Source organism: Scardinius erythrophthalmus (assembly GCF_964197995.2).
Source record: "Scardinius erythrophthalmus genome assembly, chromosome: 8".
NCBI classification, from domain to species: Eukaryota; Metazoa; Chordata; class Actinopteri; order Cypriniformes; family Leuciscidae; genus Scardinius; species Scardinius erythrophthalmus.
This window is the reverse complement of record NC_138228.1, coordinates 42994538-43008501: the sequence shown is the minus strand read 5'-3', so window position 1 is coordinate 43008501 and position 13964 is coordinate 42994538. Positions and strand designations below refer to the sequence as shown.

The 13964-nt window shown below is 44.5% G+C and overlaps 1 protein-coding gene across 4 annotated transcripts; it reads right to left on the bottom strand.

The window, feature by feature from the left end:
* Nucleotides 1-180: 180 nt before the first annotated feature.
* Nucleotides 181-12372, bottom strand: bicra (BRD4 interacting chromatin remodeling complex associated protein). Of its 4 annotated transcripts, none has more exons than XM_081372650.1 (15): nucleotides 12310-12368; nucleotides 10753-10798; nucleotides 10618-10663; nucleotides 10117-10182; nucleotides 7893-9884; nucleotides 7548-7733; nucleotides 5310-5924; nucleotides 4782-4986; nucleotides 4609-4700; nucleotides 4357-4482; nucleotides 4189-4235; nucleotides 3873-4021; nucleotides 3668-3762; nucleotides 3469-3574; nucleotides 181-2997 (listed from the first exon to the last, which is right to left on the bottom strand). In XM_081372650.1, the coding sequence occupies exons 2-15, from the start codon at nucleotides 10791-10793 to the stop codon at nucleotides 1310-1312; spliced, it is 5454 nt and encodes a 1817-aa protein (XP_081228776.1). In that variant the 5' UTR covers nucleotides 10794-10798; nucleotides 12310-12368; the 3' UTR covers nucleotides 181-1309. The 4 variants fall into 4 exon arrangements, with proteins under 4 accessions (XP_081228776.1, XP_081228777.1, XP_081228778.1 ...); XM_081372651.1 differs by having other exon boundaries at nucleotides 3469-3571; XM_081372652.1 differs by lacking the exon at nucleotides 10117-10182 and having other exon boundaries at nucleotides 12310-12372.
* Between the last annotated feature and the right edge of the window lie 1592 nt (nucleotides 12373-13964).

Genomic DNA, 13964 nt, shown 5'->3' with positions numbered 1-13964 from the left:
GAAAGACCACATTTGAGACACATGGCAGATCATCTATGTTGCACTCTGTTGCTCCTTTCTGACTCAGACCCGATTAACCAATGCCACCTACTGGCCAGTAAGATCATTACATGTACACGATGAAGTCAAATACACTCAGTCTCAAAAACAACCAAGTCACATGGCAAACAAAAGGTGTGATTGTTTCATAAAAGAAGCAAGGTTTAATTTACAGTTTTACTAAATGTACAGTTTTTTTTTTAAAAAGTGTCATTATACACAATAAATACAATACAAAATTAATCTGTAGTACTATACTTCAAATTCTTACAGTTCTTCTATTTTCTTTTTTCTCTTTACATTATTATTGTTCTTTTTTCCATGTCACTGCTTTCGCTGTGTTTGCTTCTGAACGGTTCAAAGATCTTTCAGTGATTCTATCTTAAATGTGTACGAGTGTCTGAACATACATATGCCTACGAAGAGAAAAAACAAAAGCATGAATGAGGGAGGCTTTGTGTCTGCACTTCAGAGATGCAAAAATGACTTGTTTTTCAAGCTTGTAATAATACCCCCCCCCCCCCCCCCCCCAAAAAAAAAATTATTAGAAGGATCACCCAAGTTTGCTGTGCTGTTATTGTATGTTTGATTTTTAAATGTGCTCTTGATGCTGGAATGCTTTAAAGGTCAACAGATTTCTTACAGTTCTGGTGACTTTTCGGTTTGTGAATGCTTCATTGTTAATTCCTGTAGTTAGATAACCAAAACCTGAATTCAAGTCTTCGGGGAGACAGAGCACTATACTAATATGCATTAATGAGCTTCTATGCAGTGATCACCAGTTCCTAAAAATATAATTACATGGTAGGGGGGACCATTCTAACAAAGGGAGAAGTGATTCATTGGTCTCTCAAAAAATAAACAAATTAACTACCATTTGATATGACAATTTTCATGATATCACTTAAAAAGTTCCTGCAATCTGCATACGTCACGGTAATTACAAACATTATTTATTAAATGAATGGTGATATATTTTTCGTCTCTCACAAGTCGAGAAATCTTTAAATTGGGGAACCCACGTAGGAACCGTCCCAGGAAAAAACAAAAAGGGACAAAATTTTGAAAATCATATCAAAGTGCACTTTTTATACTTTAGAAAGTACACTTAAAGGGCCATATGTAAACCAAAAGAACACATTTCATCAGCACAAACCACAGACAAACAAAGCAAACACAGCTGAACATGGGAAAAGTGTCTCCGTTTGCTTCCCCCATCCATTGACATCCTGCTTTTCAGTCTTTCAGTCAACTTCAGCTAAAGGGGCTGTTATCTACTGTGCGTCTGTGAAACCAGATTTCCATTCTGTCCTCTGCCCCCTACCTGTGGATGCTGGGACATGGGGGTGGATGACGGAGGTGTGGAGAGAGGAGGCATGGACTGTCTGTAGGAAGGATGGGTTTGGTGCTGGTTAGGCAGGTTTGCCCCATGAACCCTCCCTAAAGCCCCTCTCCCTGAGCCTCCATGTCCAGGAGGGCCCTGTTGGAGGTTCAGTATACTGTCTATGGCACACTGCAGGTGCTCATTCAACGAGTCGTCCGGTGGCGGGCTACCGCTGGAGAAGCTTGCATTGTCCATGTCCGGAGAGTCTGACTTACAGCGTTTGGCAGGAAGTGAGGAGTCTCTTGTGCAGGAAGACTCTCCGGGAGAAGGCGGGCCAGGGGCATGTTGATCCATCCTGAAGGTGCCCCTTCCTCCCTCTCGGTATTTGCTCCCTATGGCCTTCAACCGCCCCAGACCACCACCTTCCTCTGCCTCGTCCTCATCCTCTTTGTCTGAGAACTCTCGGTGGTGTTGGTACGCGTTTTTGATGCCACGGTAGAGGACGTCCTCCACCGCTGTGAGGCTCTGCGACTCTGTGTGGGAGTGAGACCGCCCATGTCCACCCTGCCTTTCTAGTTTAACACTGGCTATCACAGTCCGTTCAGGTTGAGGGGAAGAGCCTTGTGGCTGGGGGGAAGAGGTAAGAGGGGGTCCTGTTGGCAGAATGGGCAGCGTATCTCCACCTCCTCCTGGTACTCCCGGCCTGTGACGTGGACTGATGTTTTCACGGTACGTCTTTCGTAGTGGGAGCCGGCAAGTGGTTAGTGAAGGAGTTGCTGTGGACGCTGGGATCCGCTTGGCCCCGCCTACCTCGTGGTGTTCCAGAGTGCCATTCATCTGCGCCGAAGACGTGGAAGGGGACGATGAAGACCAGGAGGAGGAAAATGAGGGCTTTGCCCCACTACAGGAAGTTGCACTACTGGAGGCAGAACCTGTGTGTGTTGTTACTGTAGTGACTGTGGAGGAGGGGGTGGGGTGAGAAGTTGGGGGTGGAGTTCTAATGACAGTGGTGGGTGGGGTTACATGTGGTTTGACTTTCTGCGGCTGCTCAGGGGTCGGTAGTTGTGGCGTGAGTTGGGATTGGGAGTGGACCGGATCTAAGGCAGTGTTGTGAACCACCTTACTAAGCCCCGCCTCCTGTTTGATCTTCAGCTTCAAACCTATTCGCCGGCGTGCCTCGTAGGTCTTCATGGGCGGTTTGCTGGTCCGTTGGGGAAGCGCGACGTCATCGTCGTCATCAGCAGGGCGGGAGGACGGAGTGCGGCTGAAGGAGGCGCTTGGTGCGACTGGCTCCACAGATGACCGGACCACAGGAGCAGGTGTAGGGGTTGAACTGGTGGACCAGGATACTGATGCTCCCCCTCCACCTTGCTTGATCACCAGCTTGGTAGGAGGGAAGGGCGCTGGGGCAGAAACAGGAGTGGGGGCAGCAGCTGGAGTAGGTGCAGGGATTGTGGTTGGAGCAGGGGCAACTGCTGCGGCTGGAGCCAGAGCAAGTGCGGCTGGTGCAGGTGGACCTGCAACTGCTGCTGCTGCTGCTGATGATGATGAAGTGATTCTTACAGAACTCAGCTCCACCTTTACAGGCCTCGCTGCACTGCTGTCCAGCAAACAGGAATTGGCCACAAATTCTTCTGCAAAAAGTAAGAGATTAAAGTGATTTAATACCACAATGGTCACCGTGATTTTGCCAAGTAAGACATGTTCCTGGATCAACATATTTTGTTGATCCTGGAATAACATTCCTGTCCCAAAATGTAGTCCTTACCCTATCCCTACCCCTAAACCTAACCATACCCATAACTTTTCCCTAAAATCAGAGGGAAATGATAGGTGAATAACACTGATGTTGAAAGACCTCATCCTGGTTGTAAGCGTAAACTTGACATAAACTGTAAACTTGTCCCTCAAATCTGATTGGTTGATTGGAAAGTTGTTCCAGGATCAACAAAGATGTTGATCCAGGAACATGTGGTACTTGGTGAAATCACGTTCAACATACCGCAACATCAGAACATACACTACCAATAGCACATAAATAATAAACAGGAAAAAAGACAATGCTCATAAAGTAATTTCATGGCAACTTTAACCTTGGTCATTACCTGGTTTCTCCTTGGCCAGAACCCTGTCCTGACTCAGAGCAACCTTCTCCTCTTGAATGAACATCCGGTCAATCATAACCATCTCTGCAGAGGGACCCAGCCTCTGCTCAAAATAACAAACACACAAGATACCAATGAATTCAGGGCTCAGAAGCTTCAGACATAAAGAGAGGTCAAGTGAGTGAGATTTAAATGATACCTTTGATTCCTCAAAAAGCAAATGACGATATTTATCCAGCATTGCTTGTGTGCGCTTCAAGAGTTGGCTTGAGACATTCTCAAATTCATCATCCACTGGACAGAGAACCCAGAGTTATGAAAGAGTTAAACACTGGCCCCGAAGAGGGTGCCACACAATTACACTACAGGTCTGTAGAGGTTCACACAGTTGTATGAGTGTTTACCTTTGCGGTAGTCTCCCGTGGACGAAGCCATGCCTTGATACAGGTGGTATGGCAGCAGTCGATGAAGTGTGTCCTCAAATGAGTGGAAAGGAGAGCTGTAGTCAGGATGGAGAACTGAGCCTTGCTGTTTTCGCAGCTGTTCTAGCATCCTACAAACAGATACATGAGCACATGAGTAGGAGAACTGCTGATCTTTAAAAAAAAATAAAAAATAATAATAATTGTATAACTAGCATGTCACTTCATTTATAGGTTTAATTTTAGATTTTTACGAATAACATGTTTGCAATTTACACTCTGTAAATGAATAGATTACCTAGCCTCTTTGCTTGGTTCCATACTAAAGGGCCTTTTTAATGACGTCTGTGAAAAGACAAAATGTTATATCAAATAGATAAATTATATACAATAATTTATCATAAATATGACACCATCCAGTTCAGTTTATTATAACAGTCTTATGCAATGTGGTTTTGAACCTTACCTGTGTTTGAGGAGCGGGTGGTAGAGGTGCAGGCATTTGAGAGAGTCCAGCACCTAAAACCTGAATCTGCAAACCAGCTTTACCCAGAGTTAGCCCACCAACTGAACTTATGACTCCTGGCTTTGCCTGCAAACCAGAGTCAGAATGCATTCAAAATGATCAGTCTCCAGTGAGTAAAGTTAATATATCTGAAAAGGTTAATGGTCCAGCTGCAAACTACAGTAAAAATACTATCAACTACATTTCACTCACCTGAACAGCCTGTGCAAGATTTGGAGTCGTGACTCCCTGGTTCACTGTAGCCCCAGCAGACACAGCAGAAAATACTGGAGTGTCATTTGCACCTGAGGTTAAGACAATGCTTTGTCAACTTAGAATTATTTTAAAGTAAACCTTTTAAAAGGATAGAAATATGGGATGCCCACCTGTAGTAGAGGACTTGACAAGCACAGACTTCTGCTGCAGAAGGGACTGGACTGGTGCTTGGATGGTGCCACTGGCCGCTGAAGTTGCAACTTGGACTGAAGGCGGATCTGGCATTTTGCTGAACTGGTTTGAGGCCTGTTGCTGAGAGGCCTGGACTTGTGCCTGAGCTTGCTGCTTAGCCTGGAGAAGAATGTTTTGCTGGACCTGTATATATCACAAGCAAATAGACAATCATCTTATCAGAGTTGATAAAAAATAACAATTATGGAGATTTGAAAGGGACATTTGGAGTTTTAGGCCTACATAACAATAATTTAGACCATAGAGTTTGATGGCTATTTGTTTTTCCCCTCATTTTTTCCAAAGTAGCCCTGCCCACAGTGACACGCGAATGTCAACAAAGCCTTGCTCTATATAACTCTGAAATCATCAAAAATATTGTCAGAAGTGGCAGTGTTTTTTTTATATTTTGGTGCAAACTTGTGTCATAACCAGTTAGAACAAAATATATAGTGATGATGCAATACCTGGTGAAGTTTTTCCAAAAGCTGCTTTTGTTGAGGAGAGGGCTGTGTGATGGATGACATGGTCTGCAGCTGCGCACTGATCAGCTGTAGGTGATGCTGCTGTTCTGCAGTCAGCCCCGGCACCACAGTCACCTGCTGTTTCACCACTGCAGCTGGAGACGAGCTCACGGCAGGCTGGAACTGGAATTGCGCGGGAAGTGGTTGTGGAGGCTTCGGGGAGCAGGAGGAAGGAGGTATGTCTGGCTGCAGGGTGGTAGGCTGAGGCAGAGTCTGAGGAAGAACTTGAGGCTGGAGCTGCACTTGTATTTGCTGAGGCTGCTGTTGCTGATGTGGAGGAGCTGGCTGTGGTGGTTGTGGAGAACCTCCGATCTGATTGTGTATGATGAAGAGAGGCGGTAAAGAGGAAGGTGTGCAGGAGCGTGAGGGAGTCTGCGCTTGAGACTGAGGCTGGGGCTGCGACGGAGGCCGAGACTGCTGGTGCTGGTGAGGAGACTGGATCTGTTGCCCGAGGGTGAGGGGAGACACTTGAGCAGGTTGAGGGCTGTCAGACAGAGTGGGTGTTGGTGTAGGGGTGACCACATGTTGAGAAGGGGATGCGCTTTGGATCTTTATAGTCTGTGGATGAAAGAGGAGGAGGAGAGAAAATTATCAATAATCAGCCAGTTCATATTTTTTAATGAATCATTTTGGGAAATTAAATTTTTAGGGATGCACTGAAATCTTTCATTTTTTAACAGCTTTTTTAACAGAAATTAACAGCTTGTTCACAAACATGTTTTCAATAAAATCATTTCAATAGCAATATAAAAATGAAACCACAGCAACAACATGTAAACATATATATATTCTACAAGTCACATTACTAAATGACAACATCAGTGAGCTCTAGACGGCTTTATAATTCATTCTGTTTGCCATTTAATTTAGCCAGTTTATCGACTAATCTCCTAATGATGAGACTATCCATAACAAGTTTCTTGCATAACCGCTTTATACTTCAGTTTCACAATCATTTTCAATATATGCAAATGGTACAGAGCATAAGAAAAACAAAACTTTATCTGGTTTTCAGTTTCGACCAAGAAATGTATTCCAGTGCATCACTAAAACAATGACTAACTTGCAAACATACCTACAGTGCAAATAAATAAATAAAATAAAAATAAAAATATGAGGTGCAAAAACACCAAATAGCAACAAGCAACAAACAAATACAAGTTGGATAATATAATAGCATGAAGAAATAGAAAGGAAAAATCTTTTCAAAGTTTTTACAAAGACTGCTGACAAAATATCTAAACTGTACATCAGGCACGGTTTCAAACAGGAAGGGAGGACAACTGACATGAGGACATAATTTTTGCAAAGAACAAAAATTGGTTCACAGAGAATAGACAAGAAAAAAAAAAAAGTACAAGTCTAAATAAACCAAAACAGATTTGCTGGTAGAGGGCAAAGGTAATTCAGGGCAGCGAGCAAGTGATCAAGATCAAATCTTTGAAAGTGATCTTGAAGGGAATTAGTTTAATTTCTCTTGGGGGTGCTGGGTGGTGGTGGGGGGGAGGGAGGGCTGATTGAGGTTAAAAACAGCAGTTACCGAAAGTGAGGAGCAGAAGTAGTGAGTAGTCTGAATGTTAAAATGAATGGTAGAGTGAGTGGCAAAGATTTACAACAGGGAAACTAATAGAAAGAGCTATTGCTCCATCATGACATGCTCATGGGAAGATGCACAAAGATGATGCAAACACACAACCAAAAAATAAGGTCTCTAGAGTTTTATTATTGCATGTGACACCATTTGAAAAGCAACAACTGCACTGTTTTTTGGCATCAACCCATATCCCAATTAGTGTCAATTTAGTTCAGCAAGCTTCCTGTTAAAAAATTATTGTGCAAATAAACAGCGGAAAACAAATATATTATGGGGGGGAGGTATAGCATGCAATAATAGTACTAAATAACTAATGGACAAAAGAAATTATAATCCCATTACAGTAACAATAACAAAAACAGATAACATTCGTGAAAGGTGCAGAATGCAGAAAGAATGATGAAAACAGGCAAAAACAAGAGTGAAAATGAGTGAAGGAACAAATAAAAGCATCCAAGTCTGAGCAATGACAGTAGAAAGACAATGGGACAGAAAGAGAGGGAGATCTGCTGGGAGACAGTGGTCCAATACGCAGCAGTGGCAGCAACAAGTGGGTGGGGCTTAGTGCAGAGCATGAGCTCATCTACCTTGTTAACCACTGTTGCCATGTGGGCGGGGCCAAGGGAGGGGCTGGGACTCTGCCTCTGCCGAGTCTCAGCTAACAAGTTGTCATGGCCTGAAGGGGCGGCACCAGAACTGCTGCCGCTGACGATAACAGACGCAGGTACACCCACAGAAGCAGGTGGGTCTTTTCCTGCTTGCTGCTGTTGGTCCTAACATGGGTACATTTATCAGTTCAGGAATGGGAGAGGTAACACAATTATCCAATCTGGTCAGAGGTCAGCTTGGGGATCAAATGCTGTTATGTTAGCTTATTAGCTAAGGGACACAGTTTACAAACAGCAGATAAGGTTTAAAGAGGGCACACTGACCTGCTGCAGGAACATTTGAAGAGACTCCTGACTAAGGATCATGCTGGAACCAGGTGACGTGAACACCTTTCCTGGGCTGTGCTGGGCCTGGGAACCCAAACCCACCATTGAGGGCGTCGATGTGGCCATAGTGGGGGATGGAGATGAAGCGGAAGGAACCGAAGCTGCTACTGAAACCGGTGCAGTCGCCTGAACCGTGAGAATTGAGGGCTGGGTCTGTGCTGGGTGAGCAGCGGGGTCCGTAGAGCCGCCCAATACTGTGATTCCCTCTCCTGGCTGGCATGGTGCCATGGCTGTCGATCCACTGCTACCGTTATTGGGGATGCCACCAGACTGCTCCAGCGTCTGCAAACTGACTGCTGGGCTAAGGCTCTCCATGGACAGGGAATTCTGTATAGGCATGCCCTGGATGACCGTTTGAACGTGGCCCGTTACCGGATGGGCTTGTGTCTGCGTTTGCGCCAATGACACCGGCATTTGGAACATCTGACCGGGCTGGAGCTGGATGTGTCCAGAGAGAATATGGGCGGCACCAGGGTGACCCTGTGAGGCCAACACCTGACTCAGGTTGATGTTCTGATTGGCTGTCAAGATCTGATTAGCAATTATCTGTCCCCCAGGCCCCTGACTGGTAATGATGTGACCCCCGGGATGCTGAGTCAGGATCTGACCTCCTGCCTGAAGCCCTGGTAAGAGGAACTGGTGGTTTTGGCCCTGCAGGACAGTCTGCGAGGGAATGACAATGCTTCCCTGTTGGTTTAACAAGTGAACACTGAGCGGTTTGCCTGACGTTTGGGGGCCTTGTTGCCTTAAGAGCGCTTGAGAAAACTGCGTGCCTTGTGATGCAGCCTGTGTGCTCAAGACTACATTTGAGACAGGCTTCCCAGGGAGGAACGTTACATTCTGACCAGCTGACACTGGGATTTGCTGCACCCCCAGAGCCTTATTAGCATCATTTGGCAAGTTGTGTGGGGCAGGAAGCTGTTGGTGTTGCTTGAAGATTTTGGGTTGGATGGAACCCCCTTGAGGAGGTTTGGGCTGGATTGGCGTTGGCGTTCGCTGGATGATGACATTCTGCATGATTTGGCCTTGAGACTGGGTTTGAGATCCAATTCCTGCACCCAGAGAGGCATTACCGAAACCCACAATGCCACCAGCAGTGGCCATTGTAGTTGCACTGTTGTTGGTATTTGTGTTGCTTAAGCTGACAGCTGGCCCATTTAAGGCAGGGGACCCAAGAGTGGCCTTGCCCCCTTGAATTAAAAGTCCACCTCCTGAACTCAAAACAGAGCCTCCAAGCCCAGCCTGCGTTCCAGCGCTTGCTGCCTCAGGCCCAGGTTGATGCAGTTGGTAGCCACCCATGGTTTTCGTCAAAATCTGCTGCCCAGATGAATTTATAGTCATTACAGTGGGTTGGCCCACAACTTGAATTTGTCCAATGCCCAATGGTCCGGACTGACTGCCATTCGGTAAGGCCTGAAGGCTTGAAATGGACTGAAGGGTTACATTTCCAAGCCCGACTTGCTGTACGAATGGCTGGACGCTGATAGCCTTGTTCATGACCTGGGGAAGCTGCAGGCCTGGATGTGCCAGGACTGAGCCGAGCATGTCTGGGGTGGCATTTGAGGGTGCGGTAGGGGTGCCTTGGTTTGAAAAAATCTGAGTAGCACCTCCAATGCCCACTCCAGACAGCCCAGCATCAGGCAGCGGTTGGACCACCTGTGTAAGGCCAGTTAACCCAAAGGAACTAAGGTCAAGATCAGCATCGGCCTCTTGAAGGCTCTGCTCTGTGATGTTAGCCTCTGCCAGACTCTGCTGCAAAATGTCACAGGGCTCATTATTTGCCCCAACACCATTGCTTCCATTGTCTCCTCCCGGCGATCCCCCCAAGATGTCATCATCCTCCAGGAAGTCCAAATCAACGCTGACTCTTGGAAGGCCTGGCTCATTTGTTGACAGCTGAACCTGTGGTTGGACCTCAGGAATGTGGCCCTGGAAAAGACAAAAAGACCAATGTTAGCCCTTCGACCTAGCCACACATTCAGAATGATGCAAGAATAAGATGGCATGGATGGATCTGGGATGGTGGTAGGCCTTTGGGACTGACTGCTGTAGATGCAGGTCTGGTGCACGATGCATCTGTTTGGGATGGTGGGGCTGAGGAGCACGTGCTACAAAAAAGGATGGAGACAGGAGGTTGGCGCAAATGGGGGATATCACTCACCCCAGTGCTGGAGAAGAACGAGCTGGACGGGTCACTTGAGCCATCCAAAAGGTCATCAGTGTCCAGCTACAGACAGATATACCCAGGTATAGGACAGGCAGAAATCACCACAGCACACAGACAGGCGTGTGAAAGCGACAGAGCAGATGCACAAAGGGCAAATAGGCAGACAAAGAGGGAAAGGCAAGGGAAGAGCAAAGTGAGGACAGTGCACCAATCAACCAGAACAAAATGCAGGCATAACCAAGTTAAAAGGCCAAGCAAACAAGAAAGAAAACAGGAGTCAAAAGAGAGGAAAATTAGATTAGTATTTCATATTTAAGAATTAACCAAAGAGGGGAAAAAACAGGATTGAAATTAAAGAAAAGATCATTGAGCTGGACAACCGATTTAGGGGGAAGAAATGTAAAAATAACCCGGAAAAGTTTGTGGGAAATCTTGCTGGGTGAGTGTGCTGTTTTTTGTGTGTGATGCATCTAGGTTATCCCGCAAAGTACTCACTTGTGTTTCTGATCCATGAAGAAAATCATTGAGTGCTTCCGGGTCACTGTACAACAAGAAAGATGTTATTCAGCTACACTACATCCAACATTCAGACTTCAACACAGTTATGCCATTTTTGGTGTAACAACTTACCAAATTACATCTAGCAAGCACCTGCCATCTTCATCATCCATGTCAACTGTACAAAAAAAGTGCATAAACATTAACACTTATGCAACTCTGCTAAACCTTACACATACCTCAAAAGCAAATCTTCAAGCAAGTACTTCCTTACTAGTGAAATGTGGGTGCATTTATAAGGAGTCAATTTCTTATTTGAATCAACCATTAGTGAAAATAAAGTAGAACATCAGTCAGCATTATTAAAACGTTTATGAACTACACCATTTCAGACGCTATCAATTTCAATCTTAAGAGGATAAATCACGCTGTTGACAAATGCAAATAATATTAAAAGCAGACTAAAGTGTCGCCAGGTAAATCTTTTATCAGTGCGCGTCACGTGTCCAAACCCCCCCAATGTTAATGTTAACCCATCATTACGGTATACTTTTCTGGTGAATTGACTTCAATCATTAAAACACTATATGGATCGTTTAATGCTCGAATACACATTCATTGTCGATAATACCAAACTATAATCAAAATCTGACGCATTCTGAGGCTTTAAGGAAGAACAATTACACACACAAAACAAAAAAACAAAAGAGTGAACGCTTTCACGTCTTTTGAAGGCAGCAGCTGAACTTTCGTGCACAATCTGAGGCGCGAGAGCTGATGGGAAAAAGCGCGCGCATCACCTCACACAGAAAAACACCACCGAGACCGAGTGTCAAATATCACGATTTAAAGAGTTACAAACACCTATTTTCACTTAAGTGTCAGACTTTGGTGAGTCGCTGGCCTGTTCATGTTCACAGTCTCGAGCTAAACAAATCAAAACCACAAAATGAAGATGAGGTAGGCGGGGACGCCACTAATGTTTGTTGGGGGCAAACACACAGTGCGAGTAGCACACATACCATCATTAACAAATATCTGCGAAAGCTTCTTCTGTCAGAGATTTGTTCTAGGTCATTTTGAGAGGGTCTCGCATCAGAACAACACCGGAGACGTGAATGGACACTCTGGACCTGCAGGACACGGCGGTTATTTTGCTCATTTGCAAAGATGTAATAACTCCGTCGACATTCCCACTGGTGCAGATACTTTTATTTGCGACCATTTTATATGTTTACCAACACAGAGCGCATTTAATTCGCTTTTTAACGCTCGTTCTGCAGCAGATTCAGCTAGCTGTGGCTAGCTAGCTTCCTAGCTGTTATATGTGCGTTTACAGACGCAATACGAACAAATCTGACAACAACTGACTGTAAACACGTAGTATTTCTGCCGTACGAGCGCATTCACTGTTGCCAGTGCACATGATTGTTGAATATTTTGTGTTCGAACTCCAATTGATGCAATTGCGTAGCCTATCTTTATCCCAGCTAAATATGAGTTTATGTTGGAATACTCCAGGATCAAGGGGGTATGCTTGGGAATTCGCTGTAAACTCAACCTATTAACCGACCTGTGCAACGGGCCGGCTAAATGAAGCGGGAAGAGCTGAGGTCTGCATGCGAATGTTGCAGCGTTGCAATAGTTATTGAGAATTAAAGAGAAATTGCTACATTGTATCAAACTCACCCGAGACGATAGAGGTGCAGGCGGCGCGGGGTCTCCAGTACGGCCCTGCACGGGCTCCGCGTCAGGACCCAAGCACAGCTCTCACAAGCAGGAAACAGAGGCCCGACACGATCGCCTGATTAATAAACAACACCACACTATTATTGTTGCTCTTAATATTGCGGTATAATTGCCATTTTACATCGGCACGATATAATACTTTATTTGTGTATCAATTTCACTGTAACACGGAAATATATTGATTGCGTTAAACGGAAATACATTATCTTGTTTCAAGGTTGTAAACACAGGCTACAGATTAGATAAGATGTAACGTTCAATGAGAATGAAATTTAACCTTAACTTGAACAACATTAAGATTACCATTTTAATTTCATATCCAGTTATTATTTTTATATTATTATTTTTTTACATGAATAAAACTGTTAATCTTCCTCCCCAAGAAACACATTGTCCCACAACAGTTAGATGGGACTAAGTTGGAGGATGGCTCCCTCCACAATAACAAACAGGCAGTTGTCTGTACAGCTTCACCTTGGGTCCGGATGTTTTTATGACAAAGGAGTCTGTTTTGATGAAACACTGGTGGCTGTGATTGGCCCTGTTTGTTAAACATCACAAATAAGGGGTGGTGCGATCTCAAGCATAACAGTGGAGGGTTGGCTTCTTTGTAATAAAGGCTAAAATTAACCATTTGCCCCCTCACACACAAAAAAAGGCATTTTTATGAAGTATGTATAAGGGGCGTGGTCTTCCATATTGTTTACCCCCATTGATTGGTCGCATTTGAAGTTGTGCTGGAATATTTCTTACATTAAAGGGTGTGGCTTGGACCTTTACGGGTGTCCCAGCGCTTCACTGGTGTGACAAAAATATCGCAATGAATAGATTTCATCCGCCACCCACTCCTTCCTCTTTGTCTCCTTTCAACTGCGCATGCCCCACAGTCAATAGAGACGTCTTCTTTCAGCAATGACATAACCGATCGGAGCAGTAACGCGATAATTCTCATGACATTGTATCGATAGGTTATTACAAATATTCAGTCGAGATGAACCTGTCTGCGCCCCTTCATTATTTCAGGTTCTAGTAATGAACTACTGCACTAGTGTCCAGCAGAGGGCGCAGATGCATCACTTTATGACCCCCCCCCCCCCCCCCCCCCAACTACACTTTAAACTAAAGGGATAGTTCACCCAAAATCACTGTCTGGTTACCAACATTCTTCAAAATGTCTGATTTTATGTTCAACAGAAGAAAGAAACTCAAACAGGTTTGGAACAACTTAAAACTTTTGGTTCATTTTTGGTGAACGATCCCTTTAACTGGGATAGTTATATGTCATAGTTTTAATGTCCTGTAAAGAGCACATTCAGGGCTTTTCAGAGAGACCAAATGTTGGAGGTTTCACCGTGACAACAACTTCTCCTTGGTCTTTTAAAATGACTGAGATTAATAGTGATCAAATGTAGCACTCTAATGGAAATATGATAATATTTTGAAATTAGCATTAAAATCTGACTAATTTTCAATTTGTTTGTCATAAATCAACATGTCAGGAAAATGTTATGGTGTTTCTAATCAATATGTTACTTTCTGTTACGAAACAGGGCATTGATTTCATACATGTCCGATGTAGAGACTTAAAGCATGTT